Source organism: Mytilus edulis, chromosome 9, assembly GCF_963676685.1.
Source record: "Mytilus edulis chromosome 9, xbMytEdul2.2, whole genome shotgun sequence".
NCBI lineage: Eukaryota > Metazoa > Mollusca > Bivalvia > Mytilida > Mytilidae > Mytilus > Mytilus edulis.
The window spans coordinates 65,557,575-65,579,437 of NC_092352.1; the positions used below are offsets into that span (position 1 = coordinate 65,557,575).

At 32.2% G+C, this 21,863-nt stretch overlaps 1 protein-coding gene across 1 annotated transcript in view; it reads right to left on the reverse strand.

The window, feature by feature from the left end:
- LOC139488877 (DNA-directed RNA polymerase III subunit RPC1-like) overlaps nucleotides 1-21,863 on the reverse strand; it is an 81,635-nt gene that overhangs the window by 48,884 nt on the left and 10,888 nt on the right. The window contains exons 2-7 of the mRNA XM_071274829.1: nucleotides 17,057-17,192; nucleotides 10,313-10,462; nucleotides 9,752-9,908; nucleotides 9,134-9,273; nucleotides 7,926-7,979; nucleotides 1,290-1,411 (exon numbers count right to left, since the gene is read on the reverse strand). Of these exons, the coding sequence (XP_071130930.1) occupies nucleotides 1,290-1,411; nucleotides 7,926-7,979; nucleotides 9,134-9,273; nucleotides 9,752-9,908; nucleotides 10,313-10,462; nucleotides 17,057-17,192 (759 nt within the window). The remainder of the gene's footprint in view (nucleotides 1-1,289; nucleotides 1,412-7,925; nucleotides 7,980-9,133; nucleotides 9,274-9,751; nucleotides 9,909-10,312; nucleotides 10,463-17,056; nucleotides 17,193-21,863) is intronic.

The following is a 21,863-nucleotide window of genomic DNA, read 5'->3' on the forward strand; positions in this document are numbered from 1 at the left end:
AGTCAAATCGGTGACCATGAATTTGACAGCTAGCAAGTGCCCCTTTAAATTTTCAGTTTTTTTTTATCTAAGATTATTTTTCTCTCTGAGTTCAAGTCTTATAAAGTCCTGGAATGGCTTGGAATGTCACTGATCTGCATGTTGTGCTTACTTTTATGGGTATGGCTAGTGTGTTTGTGCATGAATGTGATTTTTTTATGTTGTTGTATATATTTGTTTGTATTAAGTTAAACTTAGAGCTTATGTTTTGCAATTTTCAGCTATACTCGATCTAGTAAATGTTTTGTATTTGTATTCACATTCATAAATTTCACATAAAGAAACAATTTAAAAAAAAATAAGAGCTGAAATTGTGGTCTATCTCTAATATCAAAGGGGCTACAAGATAAATGAAAAATCTAATAAGAGAGCAGTGGTGTAGTGGTTAGTGCATCAGACTACTAACACAAAAGTTCCTGGTTTGATTCCCATTCTGGGATGAAAATTTCAGGAACTGAATTTTTGGCTCTCCCTTGACACCATTAGCGAGTATGGTCTTGAAAAAACAATGATAGTCTGTCGGAAGGGACCAATAAATGGCTGACCCGTTTTTAAGAGAGAGCAATATTTCTTGCACAGAAAAGACACCCTTGTAGATTTCAAAAAAGAGCAGGCTAATGGCGGTACAAGGCAGCACTGGCACCCGCAATGTGGAAAGGGATTAATATAAGTTGCAAAACTTGTTTCGCAATCCACTATAAATAAATATGTTTAAACTAAAAATCTAATATATTATTTTTTTTGCTCAATTATTAATGAAATGCAAACAGTGAAATAATAATTCCCTTTCAGCAACCAATATGGTTCAATTTTGTCAAAATAAGCAAAAAAACATTAATTTTGAATTATTCACTTGCAAGTGAATAATTCGGCATCATTGAATCCATATATTATATGGTCATCAGATGACTTTAGAGGTCAACTTAATAATTAATTACATGGAGTCTAGACTCAAATACGAACGAAGCAAATCTAAGTATTTTCATACCCGTGCCCTGTTTATTGTTTAATTCAGACTTTTAGTAGTTTGAATAAATATTTAACATTGTTTTAAATCAAATATGAGAATTTGATTTAAATCGGTGAACATGAATTTGACAGCTAGTACCCTTTTAAAATAATTTGTTAGCCATCATGACGAATCAAAGAATTCAATTTTATATGAATTTGGTTAAATATACTTACCATGAAATTACATTTATATTATATAGAATATGTTTGCTTTTACAATTTCTAAAAGCAATACTTACGTTCCAGATTTTAAATCTGACACTACAGAGGGACGGATACAAATTGGTGGGACTAAAATTCTGGTCTGTATTAAATCTGATGGTTTTCCTACTTCATTATTCATCAAAATCAATGGAACTTCCTAAAATAATAAATAATGAACTAATGTGTGTCACAACATTTAAATTGAAACTATTTTCAAAAATAGTTTAATCTAATAATTATCATTTTATATTTTCAAACTGTAATATAGGATAAAATTATACAAAATATACATATCAACTTACCAGTGTTTTAATAGAAATGCAGTCTCAAGAATTTCTGGTACTTTATAAAATAAATTTATTGATCACTTACTAGTATCCTACAAGTTTTATTTCTAAATTGTATGGAATGTCTTTTAAAGTTTAAAATTGAGAATGGAAATGGGGAATATGTCAAAGAGAAAGCAACCTGACCAAAGTGCACCAATGGGTCTTCAATGCAGAGAGAAAATTCTGCACCCAGACGTGGACCTCAACTGGCCCCTGAATAAAAATGTGTACTAGTTCAGTGAAACTGGACGTCATACTAAACTCCAAAACATATAATCGAACTAAAATTAACAAGAATGTGTCCATATTACATGGATGCTCAATCCACACAATCACTTTCTATGTTCAGTGGACCGTGAAAATGGGGAAAAATCTCAAATTTGGCATTAAAATAAGAAAGATCATATAATACAAAACATGTGTACTAAGTTTCAAGTTGATTGGACTTTAACTTCATCAAAAACTACCTCGACCAAAAACTTTAACCTGGAGAGGGACAGACAGATGGACAAACGGACTGACGTACAGAACGAACGAACAGACAAACAAACAAACAGAAAAACGGACCCACAGACCATAATAAAAAAAAACATACAAGACTAACAAAGGACAGAGGCTCCCAACTTGGGACAGGCGAAAGAATGTGGCAGGGTTAAACATGTTTTATGAGATGTCAACACCCTCTCCCTATACCTCTAGCTAAAGTTGAATATTGAAACACACAGAAATATCCACAGTAAATCTCAGTGTAAAGGAATCCGTGTCAAATGTCAGACTTGGTAACAAAAGACACTTAGGAAAATGACAATGATACATAAATAAACAAAAGACTACTAGCAGTTCTGACTTGCTAGCTCCAGACCTCAATTAAAATGATTGAAAGATTATGTCTTCATCCTTGTTTGAATAAAATCTGTATGTATGAACAACTTTAGATCTACACTATTCATAGGAAATTAAACTTAGATTCAACATCTGTGAAAGTTGAAAATTTTGTTGCTAATATCATTTCTTTTAATTAAAAGTATGGCACTTTACTTTATAACAGTATTGTTAATGTTTTAATTTTTCATCGCAAAATATGTTTATAAGTCAAATACTAAATATTTGAAACCTAAGTAACTACCAGTAAACCTAAGTAACTACCAGTAAACCTAAGTAACTACCAGGAAAACCTAAGTAACTACCAGGAAACCTAAGTAACTACCAGGAAAACCTAAGTAACTACCAGTAAACCTAAGTACCTACCAGTAAACCTAAGTAACTACCAGGAAAACCTAAGTAACTACCAGTAAAATGACAAATACGTCTGAATTTTCTGTTTATTTTACAGAAAACAAGTAAAACAATGTCTTCAACGAGTTTATAATGGTTTTCCAACTTTCTGTCATTACGTTTCTTCCATGAAACTACGGTAAACATCCCAAATTGTGCCCAAGTTGTTGTATGCACATTTCTTCAAAGATAATTGCCGACTGACCGATTCTATTTGAACGAATTAATGTTGATGATCATTAATCACCCATCCGATAAACTGATTACCTATAACAACAGATTATGACACCAGTTGTAACCATTGATTAGCTTGGGGTGGTAAACAAAGTCATAATCTTTTCCCCAGGTAAAATTTAGTAATTAGCGTATCATATCAATACGCAAATTAATATGCAATCGATCTTCAAAAAAGGCAGGGCGCCCTGGAAACTGTAAAAAGGGCACAGGGCGCCACTCAGAAAAGGGTGGGCGCCGCGCCCTCTGAAAACGGCCTAGCTGGAACACTGTACCAGTAAACCTAAGTAACTACCAGTAAACCTAAGTAACTACAAGGAAAACCTAAGTAACTACCAGTAAACCTAAGTACCTACCAGTAAACCTAAGTAACTACCAGTAAACCTAAGTAACTACCAGGAAAACCTAAGTAACTACCAGTAAACCTAAGTAACTACTAGTAAACCTAAGTAACTACCAGGAAAACCTAAGTAACTACCAGGAAACCTAAGTAACTACCAGTAAACCTAAGTAACTACCAGTAAACCTAAGTAACTACTAGTAAACCTAAGTAACTACCAGGAAAACCTAAGTAACTACCAGGAAAACCCAAGTAACTACCAGTAAACCTAAGTACCTACCAGTAAACCTAAGTAACTACCAGAAAAACCTAAGTAACTACCAGTAAACCTAAGTAACTACCAGGAAAACCTAAGTAACTACATTTGTACCAGTAAACCTAAGTAGCTACCAGTAAACCTAAGTAACTACCAGTAAACCTAAGTAACTACCAGGAAAACCTAAGTAACTACCAGGAAACCTAAGTAACTACCAGGAAAACCTAAGTAACTACATTTGTACCAGTAAACCTAAGTACCTACCAGTAAACCTAAGTACCTACCAGTAAACCTAAGTAACTACCAGTAAACTTAAGTAACTACCAGTAAACCTAAGTAACTACCAGGAAAACCTAAGTAACTACCAGTAAACCTAAGTAACTACCAGGAAAACCTAAGTAACTACCAGTAAACCTAAGTAACTACCAGGAAAACCTAAGTAACTACCAGTAAACCTAAGTAACTACCAGGAAAACCTAAGTAACTACCAGTAAACCTAAGTAACTACCAGGAAAACCTAAGTAACTACATTTGTACCAGTAAACCTAAGTAGCTACCAGTAAACCTAAGTAACTACCAGTAAACCTAAGTAACTACCAGGAAAACCTAAGTAACTACCAGGAAACCTAAGTAACTACCAGGAAAACCTAAGTAACTACATTTGTACCAGTAAACCTAAGTAACTACCAGTAAACCTAAGTAACTACCAGGAAAACCTAAGTAACTACCAGTAAACCTAAGTAACTACCAGGAAAACCTAAGTAACTACCAGTAAACCTAAGTACCTACCAGTAAACCTAAGTAACTACCAGTAAACCTTAGTAACTACCAGGAAAACCTAAGTAACTACCAGTAAACCTAAGTAACTACCAGGAAAACCTAAGTAACTACCAGTAAACCTAAGTAACTACCAGGAAAACCTAAGTAACTACCAGTAAACCTAAGTAGCTACCAGTAAACCTAAGTAACTACCAGTAAACCTAAGTAACTACCAGGAAAACCTAAGTAACAACCAGGAAACCTAAGTAACTACCAGTAAACCTAAGTAACTACCAGGAAAACCTAAGTATTAAACTACATTTGTACCAGTAAACCTAAGTAACTACCAGTAAACCTAAGTAACTACCAGGAAAACATAAGTAACTACCAGTAAACCTAAGTAACTACCAGGAAACCTAAGTAACTACCAGGAAAACCTAAGTAACTACCAGTAAAATGACAAATACGTCTGAATTTTCTGTTTATTTTACAGAAAACAAGTAAAACAATGTCTTCAACGAGTTTATAATGGTTTTCCAACTTTCTGTCATTACGTTTCTTCCATGAAACTACGGTAAACATCCCAAATTGTGCCCAAGTTGTTGTATGCACATTTCTTCAAAGATAATTGCCGACTGACCGATTCTATTTGAACGAATTAATGTTGATGATCATTAATCACCCATCCGATAAACTGATTACCTATAACAACAGATTATGACACCAGTTGTAACCATTGATTAGCTTGGGGTGGTAAACAAAGTCATAATCTTTTCCCCAGGTAAAATTTAGTAATTAGCGTATCATATCAATACGCAAATTAATATGCAATCGATCTTCAAAAAAGGCAGGGCGCCCTGGAAACTGTAAAAAGGGCACAGGGCGCCACTCAGAAAAGGGTGGGCGCCGCGCCCTCTGAAAACGGCCTAGCTGGAACACTGTACCAGTAAACCTAAGTAACTACCAGTAAACCTAAGTAACTACAAGGAAAACCTAAGTAACTACCAGTAAACCTAAGTACCTACCAGTAAACCTAAGTAACTACCAGTAAACCTAAGTAACTACCAGGAAAACCTAAGTAACTACCAGTAAACCTAAGTAACTACTAGTAAACCTAAGTAACTACCAGGAAAACCTAAGTAACTACCAGGAAACCTAAGTAACTACCAGTAAACCTAAGTAACTACCAGTAAACCTAAGTAACTACTAGTAAACCTAAGTAACTACCAGGAAAACCTAAGTAACTACCAGGAAAACCCAAGTAACTACCAGTAAACCTAAGTACCTACCAGTAAACCTAAGTAACTACCAGAAAAACCTAAGTAACTACCAGTAAACCTAAGTAACTACCAGGAAAACCTAAGTAACTACATTTGTACCAGTAAACCTAAGTAGCTACCAGTAAACCTAAGTAACTACCAGTAAACCTAAGTAACTACCAGGAAAACCTAAGTAACTACCAGGAAACCTAAGTAACTACCAGGAAAACCTAAGTAACTACATTTGTACCAGTAAACCTAAGTACCTACCAGTAAACCTAAGTACCTACCAGTAAACCTAAGTAACTACCAGTAAACTTAAGTAACTACCAGTAAACCTAAGTAACTACCAGGAAAACCTAAGTAACTACCAGTAAACCTAAGTAACTACCAGGAAAACCTAAGTAACTACCAGTAAACCTAAGTAACTACCAGGAAAACCTAAGTAACTACCAGTAAACCTAAGTAACTACCAGGAAAACCTAAGTAACTACCAGTAAACCTAAGTAACTACCAGGAAAACCTAAGTAACTACATTTGTACCAGTAAACCTAAGTAGCTACCAGTAAACCTAAGTAACTACCAGTAAACCTAAGTAACTACCAGGAAAACCTAAGTAACTACCAGGAAACCTAAGTAACTACCAGGAAAACCTAAGTAACTACATTTGTACCAGTAAACCTAAGTAACTACCAGTAAACCTAAGTAACTACCAGGAAAACCTAAGTAACTACCAGTAAACCTAAGTAACTACCAGGAAAACCTAAGTAACTACCAGTAAACCTAAGTACCTACCAGTAAACCTAAGTAACTACCAGTAAACCTTAGTAACTACCAGGAAAACCTAAGTAACTACCAGTAAACCTAAGTAACTACCAGGAAAACCTAAGTAACTACCAGTAAACCTAAGTAACTACCAGGAAAACCTAAGTAACTACCAGTAAACCTAAGTAGCTACCAGTAAACCTAAGTAACTACCAGTAAACCTAAGTAACTACCAGGAAAACCTAAGTAACAACCAGGAAACCTAAGTAACTACCAGTAAACCTAAGTAACTACCAGGAAAACCTAAGTATTAAACTACATTTGTACCAGTAAACCTAAGTAACTACCAGTAAACCTAAGTAACTACCAGGAAAACATAAGTAACTACCAGTAAACCTAAGTAACTACCAGGAAAACCTAAGTAACTACCAGTAAACCTAAGTAACTACCAGGAAAACCTAAGTAACTACCAGTAAACCTAAGTACCTACCAGTAAACCTAAGTAACTACCAGTAAACCTTAGTAACTACCAGGAAAACCTAAGTAACTACCAGTAAACCTAAGTAACTACCAGGAAAACCTAAGTAACTACCAGTAAACCTAAGTAACTACCAGGAAAACCTAAGTAACTACCAGTAAACCTAAGTAGCTACCAGTAAACCTAAGTAACTACCAGTAAACCTAAGTAACTACCAGGAAAACCTAAGTAACAACCAGGAAACCTAAGTAACTACCAGTAAACCTAAGTAACTACCAGGAAAACCTAAGTATTAAACTACATTTGTACCAGTAAACCTAAGTAACTACCAGTAAACCTAAGTAACTACCAGGAAAACATAAGTAACTACCAGTAAACCTAAGTAACTACCAGGAAAACCTAAGTAACTACCAGTAAACCTAAGTAACAACCAGGAAACCTAAGTAACTACCAGGAAACCTAAGTAACTACCAGTAAACCTAAGTAACTACCAGGAAAACCTAAGTATTAAACTACATTTGTACCAGTAAACCTAAGTAACTACCAGTAAACCTAAGTAACTACCAGGAAAACATAAGTAACTACCAGTAAACCTAAGTAACTACCAGGAAAACCTAAGTAACTACCAGTAAACCTAAGTACCTACCAGTAAACCTAAGTAACTACCAGTAAACCTTAGTAACTACCAGGAAAACCTAAGTAACTACCAGTAAACCTAAGTAACTACCAGGAAAACCTAAGTAACTACCAGTAAACCTAAGTAACTACCAGGAAAACCTAAGTAACTACCAGTAAACCTAAGTAACTACCAGTAAACCTTAGTAACTACCAGTAAACCTTAGTAAGTACCAGTAAACCCAAGTAACTACCAGTAAACCTAAGTAACTACCAGGAAACCTTAGTAACTACCAGTAAACCCAAGTAACTACCAGTAAACCTAAGTAACTACATGTACCAGTAAACTAAGTTAACCTACCTCATCAGGGATTCTTTGAAGTAATTGTAAAACATCAAGAGGATTTAAAACTTCCTGAAAATAGAGAACAAATTATACCTGTTAAGATTTATTGTACATAAATCAGGCTGTTAGTTTTCTTGTTTAAATTGTTTTACATTTGTTATCTAGTCGCCATTTATTGGTATATATGTATGAGTTTTGTATTCTCCTGATATGAACATGAAAAGTAAATTTTATGCCCCATTTATGGACATTATGTTTTCTGGTCTGTGCGTCCGTCCGCCTGTTGGTTTGTCTGTTCGTTTGTTTGTCTGTTTGTTCATTCGTCTGTTTGTCCGTCCGTTTGTCCCGCTTCAGGTTAAAGTTTTGGTTAAAGTTTTTCGTCAAGGTAGTTTTTGATGAAGTTGAAGTCCAATCAACTTAGAACTTAGTCCACATGTTCCCTGTGAAATGATCTTTCTAATTTTAATGCCAAATTAGAGATTTTCACCCATTTTCACGGTCCACTGAACATAGAAAATAATAGTGGGGATGGGGCATCCTTGTGCTGGGGACACATTCTTGTTTACAATTTAAATTGGTTTTCATATACACTGATATACAACTGATATATGGCAAATTTCTAAACAAAAAATAATTCTTCTTGGTTATACCATCAAAATATAAGAACATCTCAAAACAAAAATTTGACCAAATAAACCTATGAAAATTCTACTTCTTTTGGTACATATATATAGTTCATTAATATTCATCAAGATATTACCTAAAAATATTATTTTAAAGATTCAAGATTTAATGTACACAAAACATAACAATTATACAATGATAATTATAGCATAACAATTTACTAAAAGTACATTGGTACATTAAAACCAGAGTTAATCCACCATTTTTACTGAAGAAATGCCTGTGCCAAGTCAGGAATATAACAGTTGTTTTCCATTTGTTTGATGTGTTTGAAGTTATGATTTTTGCCATTTCATTACTGACTCTCATATTTGATTTTCCTTGGAGTTCAGTATTTTCATGATTTTTGTTATTTTATTTTTTTGGTAGTGCACAAATATTATCATTAAAAGAGGCAAACAATATATTGTATAATACTATGATGGTATATGACATAGTTAATATTAACATACTCTTGAAACATATATACAGCAAGACATTGTAGGTGACAAATATATAGATATACAAAAATAATCACAATGTTCATTATATAAACTTACCAAATTTTTAGGAATCAGTGCCTCGATTTCTTTGTTGTGATCTAAAGCATTAAGATAGGGTTCTATAAGGACAGGTGATTCGGTTTTAGATTTATTCTTATCATGGACGATCTTTAACAATCCACATTTTTTTACCATCCCTGGAAAACAAAGTAGAAATATTGTTACATAATAAATAGACAGTACATGCAATCATCTAATGACAATTTGTTTAAGTCAGTTTGATGTTATAGATTATTAAAAATATGTATACTCATCTGTTTACCTGTAAAAAAAAATTTTTTTTTTGGTCAGATCAGTCAACGAAATGGAATTTTCAGATTGATCCTTTTTTTCACTTTTAAATGTTGATATTCTTTTATTTTTAAAGAATGAGCATGCCAGCCATATGTGCAACCAATCTCTACTTTTGCACCAATATGGAAAAGTTGATTTTTTAAATTGCAAGCCAAATATAGAAAAATTAGACCAAACTGACTACTATTAGAAAAATCTTGTTTCGATATTTCAGCTTTTACAAAAGTTTGAAACAAAACAACAACAAAAAATCTATTTTTCTTTGGCTTATTGGAAAATAATGCCACTTTGAGGCAACACTTTGAGGTAATATTGTTTTACCATTGTATGCAGCACAGTATGGACATATTGACACTTTTCTACTCCTTTCATAAATTTTCTTTCTCAAAGCTTTTCTCTGAAGATAAGACATGGGTCTTTTTAACTTCTCCATAAAGGCTTGTTTAACTTCAGGAGGAAGTATAACTCTACTGCAAGTCTGAAACAGAAATATATTTATGTAATACTAAAAAATAGAAACTAACAAATTGTATATTAACAGACATAGTAATGTATAAAACATTTTCCCGGTCTCAAAGCAGAGCTTAATTGTTTAAAGTTAAGTCTTTCAATCTAGATTTTTTTTAGTGAAAAGTTAAGAGATGTTTCATGCATTACATTAAAAAAAGGTACATGTGAAAGATCTGAGCAAGACTTGATGGTCAGATAGTAATTTAATAACAGCTACAAAATATACAATTGGTATCGCCGTAGCGACGTTAGGTAACAAGTAAATGTCCTGAAGGTTTGTACGTGACATTCCCGGAATAATCACAGATATTACAACATGCACATTGAGTTGCTTAATAATTGGAATTTTAATCAATCATGTTGAATGATTACCTTACATATGGTCTGAAGCGCCATAATGGTAGCTCTGAAATAGCCAATATGGAAACATGGCAGTTCAAGGTCAATGTAACCATAGTGACCAACACAATCAGCTAATCCTTTTCCACATGTTTCACAACTATTGTCCTTCTCACTGGTACCCTGTAAGATTTAAGTATATGTGGTTAACAGCTAAGTCTCTCATTGATTACAAAAATACATGCACACAAATGCATATATGAACAATATGCGTACATTCAAAATTTAAAAATACTAAAAAAAATTGATATTTGTCAATGACATTATAGACGACACTGGTAATATATCTCAACATTTTATTCTGGATAAATTAGAATGCAAGATTAATTGGATTGCAGAAATAAATATTTAAAAAAAAGCCATTCCAAAAGACTGGCTTCAGATGTTACAGTCTGAAAGTTCTATTAAAAGTATTGTAAATATTCCTAGACAGAAACTAATCTGGAAAGGTAATTACATTGAGGCTTCAAATTTTTCAACAAATATATTATATAAGTCAATTTGTAAAGATAATACTGACCCATCAATTGGTGTTAGCAAATGGATGCGTATTTTACAAATTAATGAGAACCTTAGTATTAACCAACTATATGTTTTCATGTTTCATTATTTAGAAGAAAATAAGTTAAAAATATATAGATGGAAACTTTTACAATTCATATTACCAACAAAACAATTATTGTTTAAATGGAAACAGATGAATGACAATCTATGTAATGTATGTAACGAAGAAGAACATTATAACCACTTTTTTATTTCTTGTCGATTTTTAGAAAAATTTCGGAAAAGTATCTATGAGTTAATGATAAAATTAAATTTCAATTTTAGAGTATCATTAAAGCAATTAGTCTTTGGATATAAAATTTTTGAAAAAAATTATTTTGGTCTGAATTATTTCCTAACAATCGTTTTTCCATATACAAATCATATTATGTATCTAATCAGAAATTGACAAAGGTAAATGTTTATCAAATTTTTGTTCGAGAATACATAAAAAGATACAACAAAAACAGAACAATGAAACTACTAAAGTCACTAAAAAGAAGTTTAGACGATTGATAGAATAAAACATAATGTATTAAAATGTTGTATAATTGTATTTCAAGAAATTTATACATATTATTATAATATATACATATATACCAGTAGCTGATTGCTAACCTGGGCAATCGCTGGAATATTACAGGATGCATCAAGAAAAGCTTGGTTTCTTGGTGTAACAATGTAACAAGCATATTTGATGAATATATATGTTGTGTACAAGTTATCATTTTGTACAAATTATAATTTGTACAAAAATATTGTACAAATTATAATTTGTATTTTGACTTTTTGCAAATTGTAATTTGTACAAAAAGGGCATGTACAAATTACAATTTGTACAAAAATGGACAAAAAATCACTTATAACTTGTACAATAATTTATCATATGGATTTTGGTGAAAAAAACATTGATACAAATAATTGAATTGATATTAAATGACCACACAGTACACCTCAGTTACAAAATTCAAAAGTATTCTTTATCATTCGTTTGAGCAGGCGATCTAGTGATTTATGGAATCGGGTATTGCACAACATCTTTTGACTCTCAAATCGATGACGACCTGTTTTAGAGGCATTTTAACTGCTTCCCATAGCGAACGTTGAAGCCCAGGAACCGTTGCTGTGAATACAAACATATGTATTTTACTGCTTCAGTTCGACTTTTAGACAAAGAAATATCCCAGAAAAAAAGCGAGATTAAACCCACCATTTGTTTAGGAATATGACTATGCTAAAGTCAGGAATGTGTCAGTGGTTTTTCTGCCGTTTTTTTAATCAATGTTTTTTTTCAACAAGGATCTTTGTTTTATAAATATCTATGACTGTGCATAAAACTTAACGTAAATCAGTTGAGACAATCTAAACTTTATGACGACATAAAACTAATGCAGAACAGACAGACAGACTTTTATTTTTATAAGAAAACTAGTTGGTGTAGTATTGTAAAATCATCAGACCCAATGGCATTGAACCATCAATCTTTTCACAAACAAAAGTGAAGTGGAATAAGTCATGTAAATCCAATCTTTTTTTATGTACCAATTACAATAATAAATCATCACTTGTTTAAAGAAAAATTTGATTGTTTTTTATGGACTTTTTGAAATAATGAATAAGTGGCAACAAATCTTTCGAGATCCTTTTCACGATCATCAAAATGCTGTACACGATCTTTCACGATCCAAAATATCAATTTTACACAAATATTACAGTTTTTGCAAAGTTTCTGAATAAAAAAAAATCATGAAAATAACGATAAGAACTAATCAAGCAGTACTGTTGAATGATATTGTTTAAGAAAAGTAGTTTATGTACCGGTATTAAAAATCATATTTGTTTACTTTTTTTTCTTTCAAAAATTTTGAAGATCAATCAGCCTTTTTTAGTTGTGTAAAAATGGTTTATTTTGTCAATAAGGTTTAATTTGTGGTCATATCATTCCAATTCTATCGTGTGAATCAATGCATTTTTCACCAAAATTCATATTTAAAACTGTTGTACAAGTTATAAGTGAATTTTGGTCAAATTTTGTACAAATTGTACAGGCACTTTTTGTACAAATTGTGATTCGTACAAAGTCAAAATACAAATTATAATTTGTACAATATTTTTGTACAAATTATAATTTGTACAAAATGATAACTTGTACACAACATATATATAATGTTGTTAAAAAAAAAAAAAAAAAAATTATATTATGCAACCAGAAATAATATATTCAAAAAATGTATATCTTTGTTTGACTTCAACTGAATCCTGTTGGAAATAATATACTGTGGATTCATTAATATTCAATGGATTCTAATTTTCGTGGTTATACACAGCCAAATCTTGCTCACGTGAATTTCACATGAATTTCACGTGAAGTGATTTCAAGTGAAATTCACGTTAACTTTTCACGTTAATTTCACGTGAATTTCACATGAAAAATATAAATGATGTCTAAGTTATAACCAGATGCTCCGCAGGGCGTAGCTTTATACGACCGCAGAGGTTGAACCCTGAACAGTTGGGGGAAGTTAAAGTATGGACACAACATTCAAGCTGGATTCATCTCTAAATTTGGATTGTGATTAAATAGTTGACACAGCATAGGTTTCTGACACAGAATGAATGTGTTCTAATGAACTTAAAATTTTTGTTTTCTCTTAGAGCAATTCACTATGCTGTTGAATATTAATCCTCTCAAAAAATTTTGAAGAAATTTTCTTTTTTATTTATGAAATTTCAAATGAGAAAAATTGAACCCAATTTTTTTAATCACATCCCCCTTTCCCTTATTCCAAAACTAATCTCAATTAAAATTTCTAATGGAGTTTGCAACAATAACTACTCATTTAAATACATCATAAAATATTAAGATGTAAAAAAACTGCTTGTTATCACTGAATGGTAAAGATTATTTTAATTTATCAGTTGGTAGTAAAAAGTGAATATACATTGTATATTGTATATAACAAAGATTTAAGTTGATTCTGGACAAAGAAAGATAACTCCAATTAAAAAAAAATCTTGCTATTGCACAATATTTTGCAATTAGATATTTCTTGCTTACTATTCTGGACAAAGAAAGATAACTCTAATTAAAAAAAAATTTGCTATTTCACAATATTGTGCAATTAGATATTTCTTGCCATTGCGCAATACTGTGCAATTGAAAAGACTTGCTATTGCACAATACTTAATATAATAATTTTAGATCCTGATTTGGACCAACTTGAAAACTGGGCCCATAATAAAAAATCTAAGTACATTTTTGGTTTCAGCATATAAAAGAACCCCAAGATTTCAATTTTTGTTAAAATCAGACTAAGTTTAATTTTGGACCCTTTGAACTTTAGTGTAGACCAATTTGAAAACAGGACCAAAAATGAAGAATCTACATACACAGTTAGATTTGGTATATCAAAGAACCCCATTTATTCAATTTTTGATGAAATCAAACAAAGTTTAATTTTGGACCCCGATTTGGACCAACTTGAAAACTGGGCCAATAATCAAGAATCTAAGTACATTTTTAGATTCAGCATATCAAAGAACCTATTATAACTGATTCATTTTTTGTCAAAATCAAACTAAGTTTAATTTTGGACCCTTTGGACCTTAATGTAGACCAATTTGAAAACGGGACCAAAAATTAAGAATCTACATACACAGTTAGATTCAGCATATCAAAGAACCCCAATTATTCAATTTTTGATGAAATCAAACAAAGTTTAATTTTGGGACCCTTTGGGCCCTTTATTCCTAAACTGTAGGGACCAAAACTCCCAAAATCAATACCAACCTTCCTTTTATGGTCATAAACCTTGTGTTTAAATTTTATAGATTTCTATTCACTTATACTAAAGTTATGGTGCGAAAACCAAGAAAAATGCTTATTTGGGTCCCTTTTTGGCCCCTAATTCCTAAACTGTTGGGACCTAAACTCCCAAAATCAATACCAACCTTCCTTTTGTGGTCATAAACATTGTGTTTAAATTTCATTGATTTCTATTTACTTTAACTAAAGTTATTGTGCGAAAACCAAGAATAATGCTTATTTGGGCCCTTTTTTGGCCCCTAATTCCTAAACTGTTAAAACCAAAACTCCCAAAATCAATCCCAACCGTTCTTTTGTGGTCATAAACCTTGTGTCAAAATTTCATAGATTTCTATTAACTTAAACTAAAGTTATAGTGCGAAAACCAAGAAAATGCTTATTTGGGCCCTTTTTGGCCCCTAATTCCTAAAATGTTGGGACCAAAACTCCCAAAATCAATCCCAACCTTCCTTTTGTGGTCATTAACCTTGTGTTAAAATTTCATAGATTTCTATTCACTTTTACTAAAGTTAGAGTGCGAAAACTAAAAGTATTCGGACGACGACGACGACGACGCCAACGTGATAGCAATATACGACGAAAATTTTTTCAAATTTTGCGGTCGTATAAAAATTGGTACCCACAAAAATAAATGAATCCACAGTAATTATAGAATACCTAATTGAAGAATTCAAATAGAGAAAAATATTCAACGAGTGACCTAACAACACATTATTTCACGAATGCGCATAGCTCATGAGTTAATTATCAGTGTTGTTCGGTCACGAGTTGAATATTTTTTCGATGTTTGAATTCTTTAATTAGTTATTCTTTTTATTACATTGGCCAATGTTGGCAAATGGCTTTTTTTAAAGAGATTAATGTAAAACATGTAAGGAACTATATCTTTTTTCTACGTATTCACAATTTGTTTTGATCCGCGGTTATCGACGTCTTGACAACGCCTATTGTTGTATGACGTCAGAGAGTGAAATAACCATGTTTATTTCACATGTGAAATTATCGGTATTTTTTTAACTGGGAAATCAATGTAATTCATTGCAACCAATGTATTAATATAGATTTAACACTCAGAACTAAGGTAAGATTAGTTGCCTATTTTCCTATTTACCTTACCTAAAATATCATATATCATCTTCCTCAATTATGAACGATTATTTGGTGATCTTAATCAAATGAATGTTGTGTTTTTTTAAAGGCCATATCTTTGTGTTAAAGAAATGTGTAAAAGACTTAAAATTTTAGACCTCCATGTTGAACAAGACATACCACAACATGATCTAGACCTCCATGCAGTGGTACAAGACATATAATTCCATGATCTAGACATCCATGTTGAACAAGACATACCACAACATGATCTAGACCTCCATGCAGTGATACAAGACATACCATTCCATGATCTAGATCTCCATGTTGAACAAGACATACCACACCATGATCTAGACCTCCATGCAATGTGACAAGACATACAATTCCATGATCTAGACATTTATGTTGAACAAGACATACCCAACATGATCTAGACCTTCATGCAGTGGTACAAGACATACAATTCCATGATCTAGATCTCCATGTTGAACAAGACATACCACACCATGATCTAGACCTCCATGCAATGTGACAAGACATACAATTCCATGATCTAGACATTTATGTTGAACAAGACATACCCAACATGATCTAGACCTTCATGCAGTGGTACAAGACATACAATTCCATGATCTAGATCTCCATGTTGAACAAGACATACCACACCATGATCTAGACCTCCATGCAGTGTGACAAGACATACAATTCCATGATCTAGATCTCCATGTTGAACAAGACATACCACACCATGATCTAGACCTCCATGCAGTGTGACAAGACATACAATTCCATGATCTAGACATTTATGTTGAACAAGACATACCACACCATGATCTGGACCTCCATGCAGTGTGACAATCTACCATTCCATGATCTAGACCTCAGTGTTGAACAAGACATACCACACCATGATCTAGACCTCCATGCAGTGGTACAAGACATACCATTCCATGATCTAGACATTTATGTTGAACAAGATATACCACAACATGATCTAGACCTCCAAGTTGAAAAAGACTTACAATTACATGATCTAGATTTCCAAGTTGAACAAGACTAACCATTATAGCATATGATCTTAACCTTATTGCTGAACAAGAATTGCCATTACATAATCTTGGCCTTATTATTGAACAAGACTTACAATTACATGATATTGCTATTATTGTTGAACAAGATTCACCATAACATGATACAGACCTTCAAGTTTAACATGTACATGTAGTGGTCCAAGTGTCAACATTAACAGGACTTACCATTCTGTGGTCCAGAACTCCATGTTGTACTGGTTTATGGTGTCCATCTTGATTGTACAAATTCTTACTAACTACATGTAGATGAGACAGCTGTTGGATTTCATTTGCATTCAATAATCCAAAAGTTACATGGCTTCTGTAAATTAAATACAGTTAGCATATATATAGGGCTTATTAGGTCCCACGATAATGGTACCTATGCATCATTTGCTTTCAATTTCTTTGTTTCTATGTTTCTGATAAATCATAAAGGTAAATCAAAATAAGCTCAGCACACTAAATTTGTGAACTGTTTTTTTTTTTATTTCAAAAGGAATCCATCCCTCTGTTAGTCTGTTAATAATCTTTAAATAGACAATTCAGCAACATATATTGGTCTCTAGTGGTGATACAGCATGTGATATGGATTTTGCCATGTATTATACATGTTATAATATATTTTTGAACCATCAGCAAACAGGGCAAATGTGAAATCTGTCTGGTAATTTTTTTTTATAGAAAAACATTTTTTTTACAATAAAGTTTATATTTTCATATACATGTAATAATTCATTGATCTCACAGGTTTCTTAGTGTCATCAAAATATATTGAACCAGATGCTCCGCAGGGCACAGCTTTAAACGACCGCAGAGGTCAAACCCAGAACGGTTGGGGCAAGTATGGACACAACATTCAAGCTGGATACAGCTCTGAATTTGGATTGTGATTAAATAATTGACACAGCATAGGTTTCTGACACAGTATGAATATGGTCTTATGAACCTAAACAATTTTTTTTTGCTTTTGAGCAATTCACTATGCTGTTGAATATTAATCCTCTCAAACAAAAAATATTTGAAGAAATTTTCTTTTTAATTTCTGAAATCTGAAATAAGAAAAATTGAACCCCACCTCCCCCCAATTTTTTTTTCACCTCTCCCTTTCCCTTATTCCAAAAATGATCTTAATTCAAATACTAATGGAGTTTGCAACAATAACTACTCATTTAAATACATCCTAAAATATTAAAATATAAAATGTCACACAGTCATGGTTAAAATTAATATTAATTAATAGTAACTTCTAAAAAAATAAATGGGGAATGTGTCCAAAGGGACACAGACGATGCCCCCTCTAGCATATAACGTTATAAAGGGACATAACTTCAGAACTGTAAACGTGAAGCTGCCAAAAATTGAACTTAAACTAAGTTTAGAGGTAAAAAGCATTATATATATGTTCCAGACCGTATGAGTATTTGGACCATACGCGTACGGTCTGGACCGTATGCATACTTTTTGAAAATACTCATACGGTTGGACCGTACGCGTACGGTCTGACTATTATTAAAAAGTTGGTCAAGTTTATTAGATTCAAATGCATATAGCAGATCAACATAACTTAACTATCAAATTAATATTAAAAAGTTTAATTGTAATTGAAACTAAAACTTTATATTTTAACTTGTTTTTAACTCACGCTAATTAAATATGCTAATCTCTTGTATTAAGCATGTCGATCAGTAGTACATTAATTGTATTATGTCATAATAATGAACGCTGAAATTGAAGATATCGGAAGTAAACATAAAGTGGGAGTTCAATTGTTTTAAAATATTTAGCAACTTTACCAAAAAAAAAAAAAAAAAATGCAAAAGAACATGCATGAACTGCATACAAGAAATTGCTAAAAATATTACATTACTTGAATTGTGTCACCTTGGACGAGAGTACCAAAATAGGATTCATATATATACAATTAAACAAATACCTAATTTCAATTGTTCGTTTGTTCATTTTATCTATCTAATTGTAACAAATTATCAATAACAATTTGTAAAACTAAAAATAAAGACTGTTTCAATTTAACCCATATGATCAAATAACATGTATTGTCAGATCGTACTGGACCGTACGCGTATACTTGTACGGTCCGACCGTACGCGTATGGTCGGACCGTATGAGTATATGTATACGGTCCGGACCGTACGTGTACGGTCCAAATACTCATATGGTCTGGAACATATACATTTCATTAAATTTAGTTAAGACAAACTTAAGTTAGGAGAACAGAAACTAAAAAATTCTTCAATTTTTCCACTTGTAAAGGGACATAACTCTAGAATGGTAATCAAAGTACTTGTAATCACTGAATGGTAAAGATTGCTTTTATTTATCAGTTGGTAGTGAAGTGAATATTGCATTGTATATTGTATATAGCATTGACTTAAGTTGATTCAACTATTATTCTGGACAAAGAAAGATAACTCCAATTTTCAAAAACAAATTCATAAAGTAATGGTTTTAGGTGATTCAACAACCATTCTGGACAAAGAAAGATAACTCCAATTTATTGTCTTGAAACTACAACCAGGGCGCAGCTATATACGACCACAGAGGTTGAACCCTGAACAGTTGGGGCAAGTATGGACACAACATTTAAGCTGGATTCAGCTCTAAGGCCACGGTTTTTTAATTTGTTGGTTTACGGATTTTCCCCATGAAAAAGTCGGGTCGGTCGGTCGGGGAAAAAAAAGAAAAAAATCATCTTTGAAGACAGAAAAATATGCAAAATCAATATATATTTCACCTTTCTAACAATATGTTTGTTATGCCATTTTATCATCATTTCTTAAATTTTAGTTCAATAAAATATTATTGCTCAGCTGTTATAAACATCGCATGACATTGTCTAATAAGTTACAGTAAAAAAAGGGGGGTGCACGGACAAAGATGAAATTAAATCGTCATTTCAGAAACAAGAAAAATAGATTCGCGTAGCTCTTAATCAATTCCAGAAAACTTGTTGAATAATGATCTTCAAGCACGAAAACTGATAAAGAAAAAAAATGTAAATACGTCGTACGAAAATAAGTTTCAACACACGTGTCAAAAACCTAATAGACTCGTCCATTGGAAAAACGAGATTATCGGGTCAATCTGTTGTCTCGCATTCCCGTTTTTTATCCAAATGGACGATAATTTTTTTTATTATCTATGAAACAAGAAAATTCCAAATGATTTGTTAATATTCAATACTTCAACTTGATGCCTTCAACCTATCCACATTTGGACAAGTCTATTTCTATGAGATGATGCATCTTACAGACTGATGACAAATAAGGGAAACGAACTTATTGTGTAATTGGTTTTAAACACAAGTTTCGTTCCGCAAAATTATTTGTGCAAACGACATTTCAAGGTCAGTTATTATGATAATTGATTTGTCTATATTTAAAAACGTAAACTGGAAGTTTTATTTTTTCACAACAGCAAGTGTTATCAATTTTTTAGTGATAAATGCATTTCATTTCATAAAAAAAATTATTTTAATTATTTTTCAGGGATAATGCATTTCTTAGGGTCGGCGGGAATAAAAAAGCATGAAAAGTCAATTTTATTTTTATTCTGGAAATCGGCAAAATCGGGTCGGCGGATCCGTAAACCAACAAATTAAAAAGTCCTGGCCTATTTAATTTAGATTGTGATTAAATAGTTGACACAGCATAGGTTTCTGACACAGAATGAATGTGGTCTAATGAACTTAAAATATTTTTTTGCCTTTGAGAAATTCACTATGCTGTTGAATATTAATCCTCTCAAAAATGTTTGAAGAAATTTTCTTTTTATTTATGAAATCTGAAATGAGAAAAATTTCAACCCCCCCCCCCCCCCCCCCCTCCATTTTTTTCACATCCCCCTTTCCCTTTTTCCAAAACTGATCTCAATTCAAATTCCTAATGGAGTTTAACAATAACTACTCATTTAAATACATCATAAAATATTAAAATGTAAAATAAAGTGCTTGTTATCACTTAACATGCTGAATGGTAAAGATTGTTTTAATTTATCAGTTGGTAGTAAAAGTGAATATACATTATATATTGTATAAAACAATGATTTAAGTTGATTCAACTACTATTCTGGACAAAGAAAGATAACTCCAATTGAAAATTTCTTGCTATTGTACAATATTGTGCAATTAGATATTTCTTGCTATTGCGCAATACTGTGCAATTGAAAATATTTGCTATTGCACAAAACTATGCATTTGAAGATTTCTTGCTATTGCGCAATACTGTGCAATTGAAATTTGCTTGCTATTGCACAATACTGTGCAATTGAAAATTTTCTTGCTATTGCTGAATACTGTGCAATTGAAAATTTCTTGCTATTGCACAATACTTAATATAATAATTTTGGATCCTGATTTGAACCAACTTGAAAACTGGGCCCATAATCAAAAATCTAAGTATATGTTTAGATTCAGCATATCAAAAAAGCCCAATAATTCAATTTTGTTAAAATCAAACTTAGTTTAATTTTGGACCCTTTGGACTTTAATGTAGACCAACTTGAAAACTGGGCCAATAATAAAAAATCTAAGTACATTTTTAGATTCAGCATATCAAAGAACCCCAAGGATTCAATTTTTGTTAAAATCAAACTAAGTTTAATTTTGGACCCTTTGGACCTTAATGGAGACCAATTTGAAAACGGGACCAAAAATTAAGAATCTACATACACAGTTACATGAAGATTCATAGTTACATATTAAAGAACACCAATTATTTAGTTTTTGATGAAATCGAACAAAGTTCAATTTCAACCCTTTGGGCCCCTTATTCCTAAACTGTTGGGACCAAACCTCCAAAAATTAAACCCAACCTTCCTTTTATGGTCATAAACCTTGTGTTTAAATTTCATAGATTTCTATTTACTAATACTTAAGTAATGGTGCGAAAACCAAAAATAATGCTTATTTGGGCCCCTTTTTGGCCCCTAATTCCTAAACTGTTGGGACCAAAACTCCCAAAATCAATCCAAA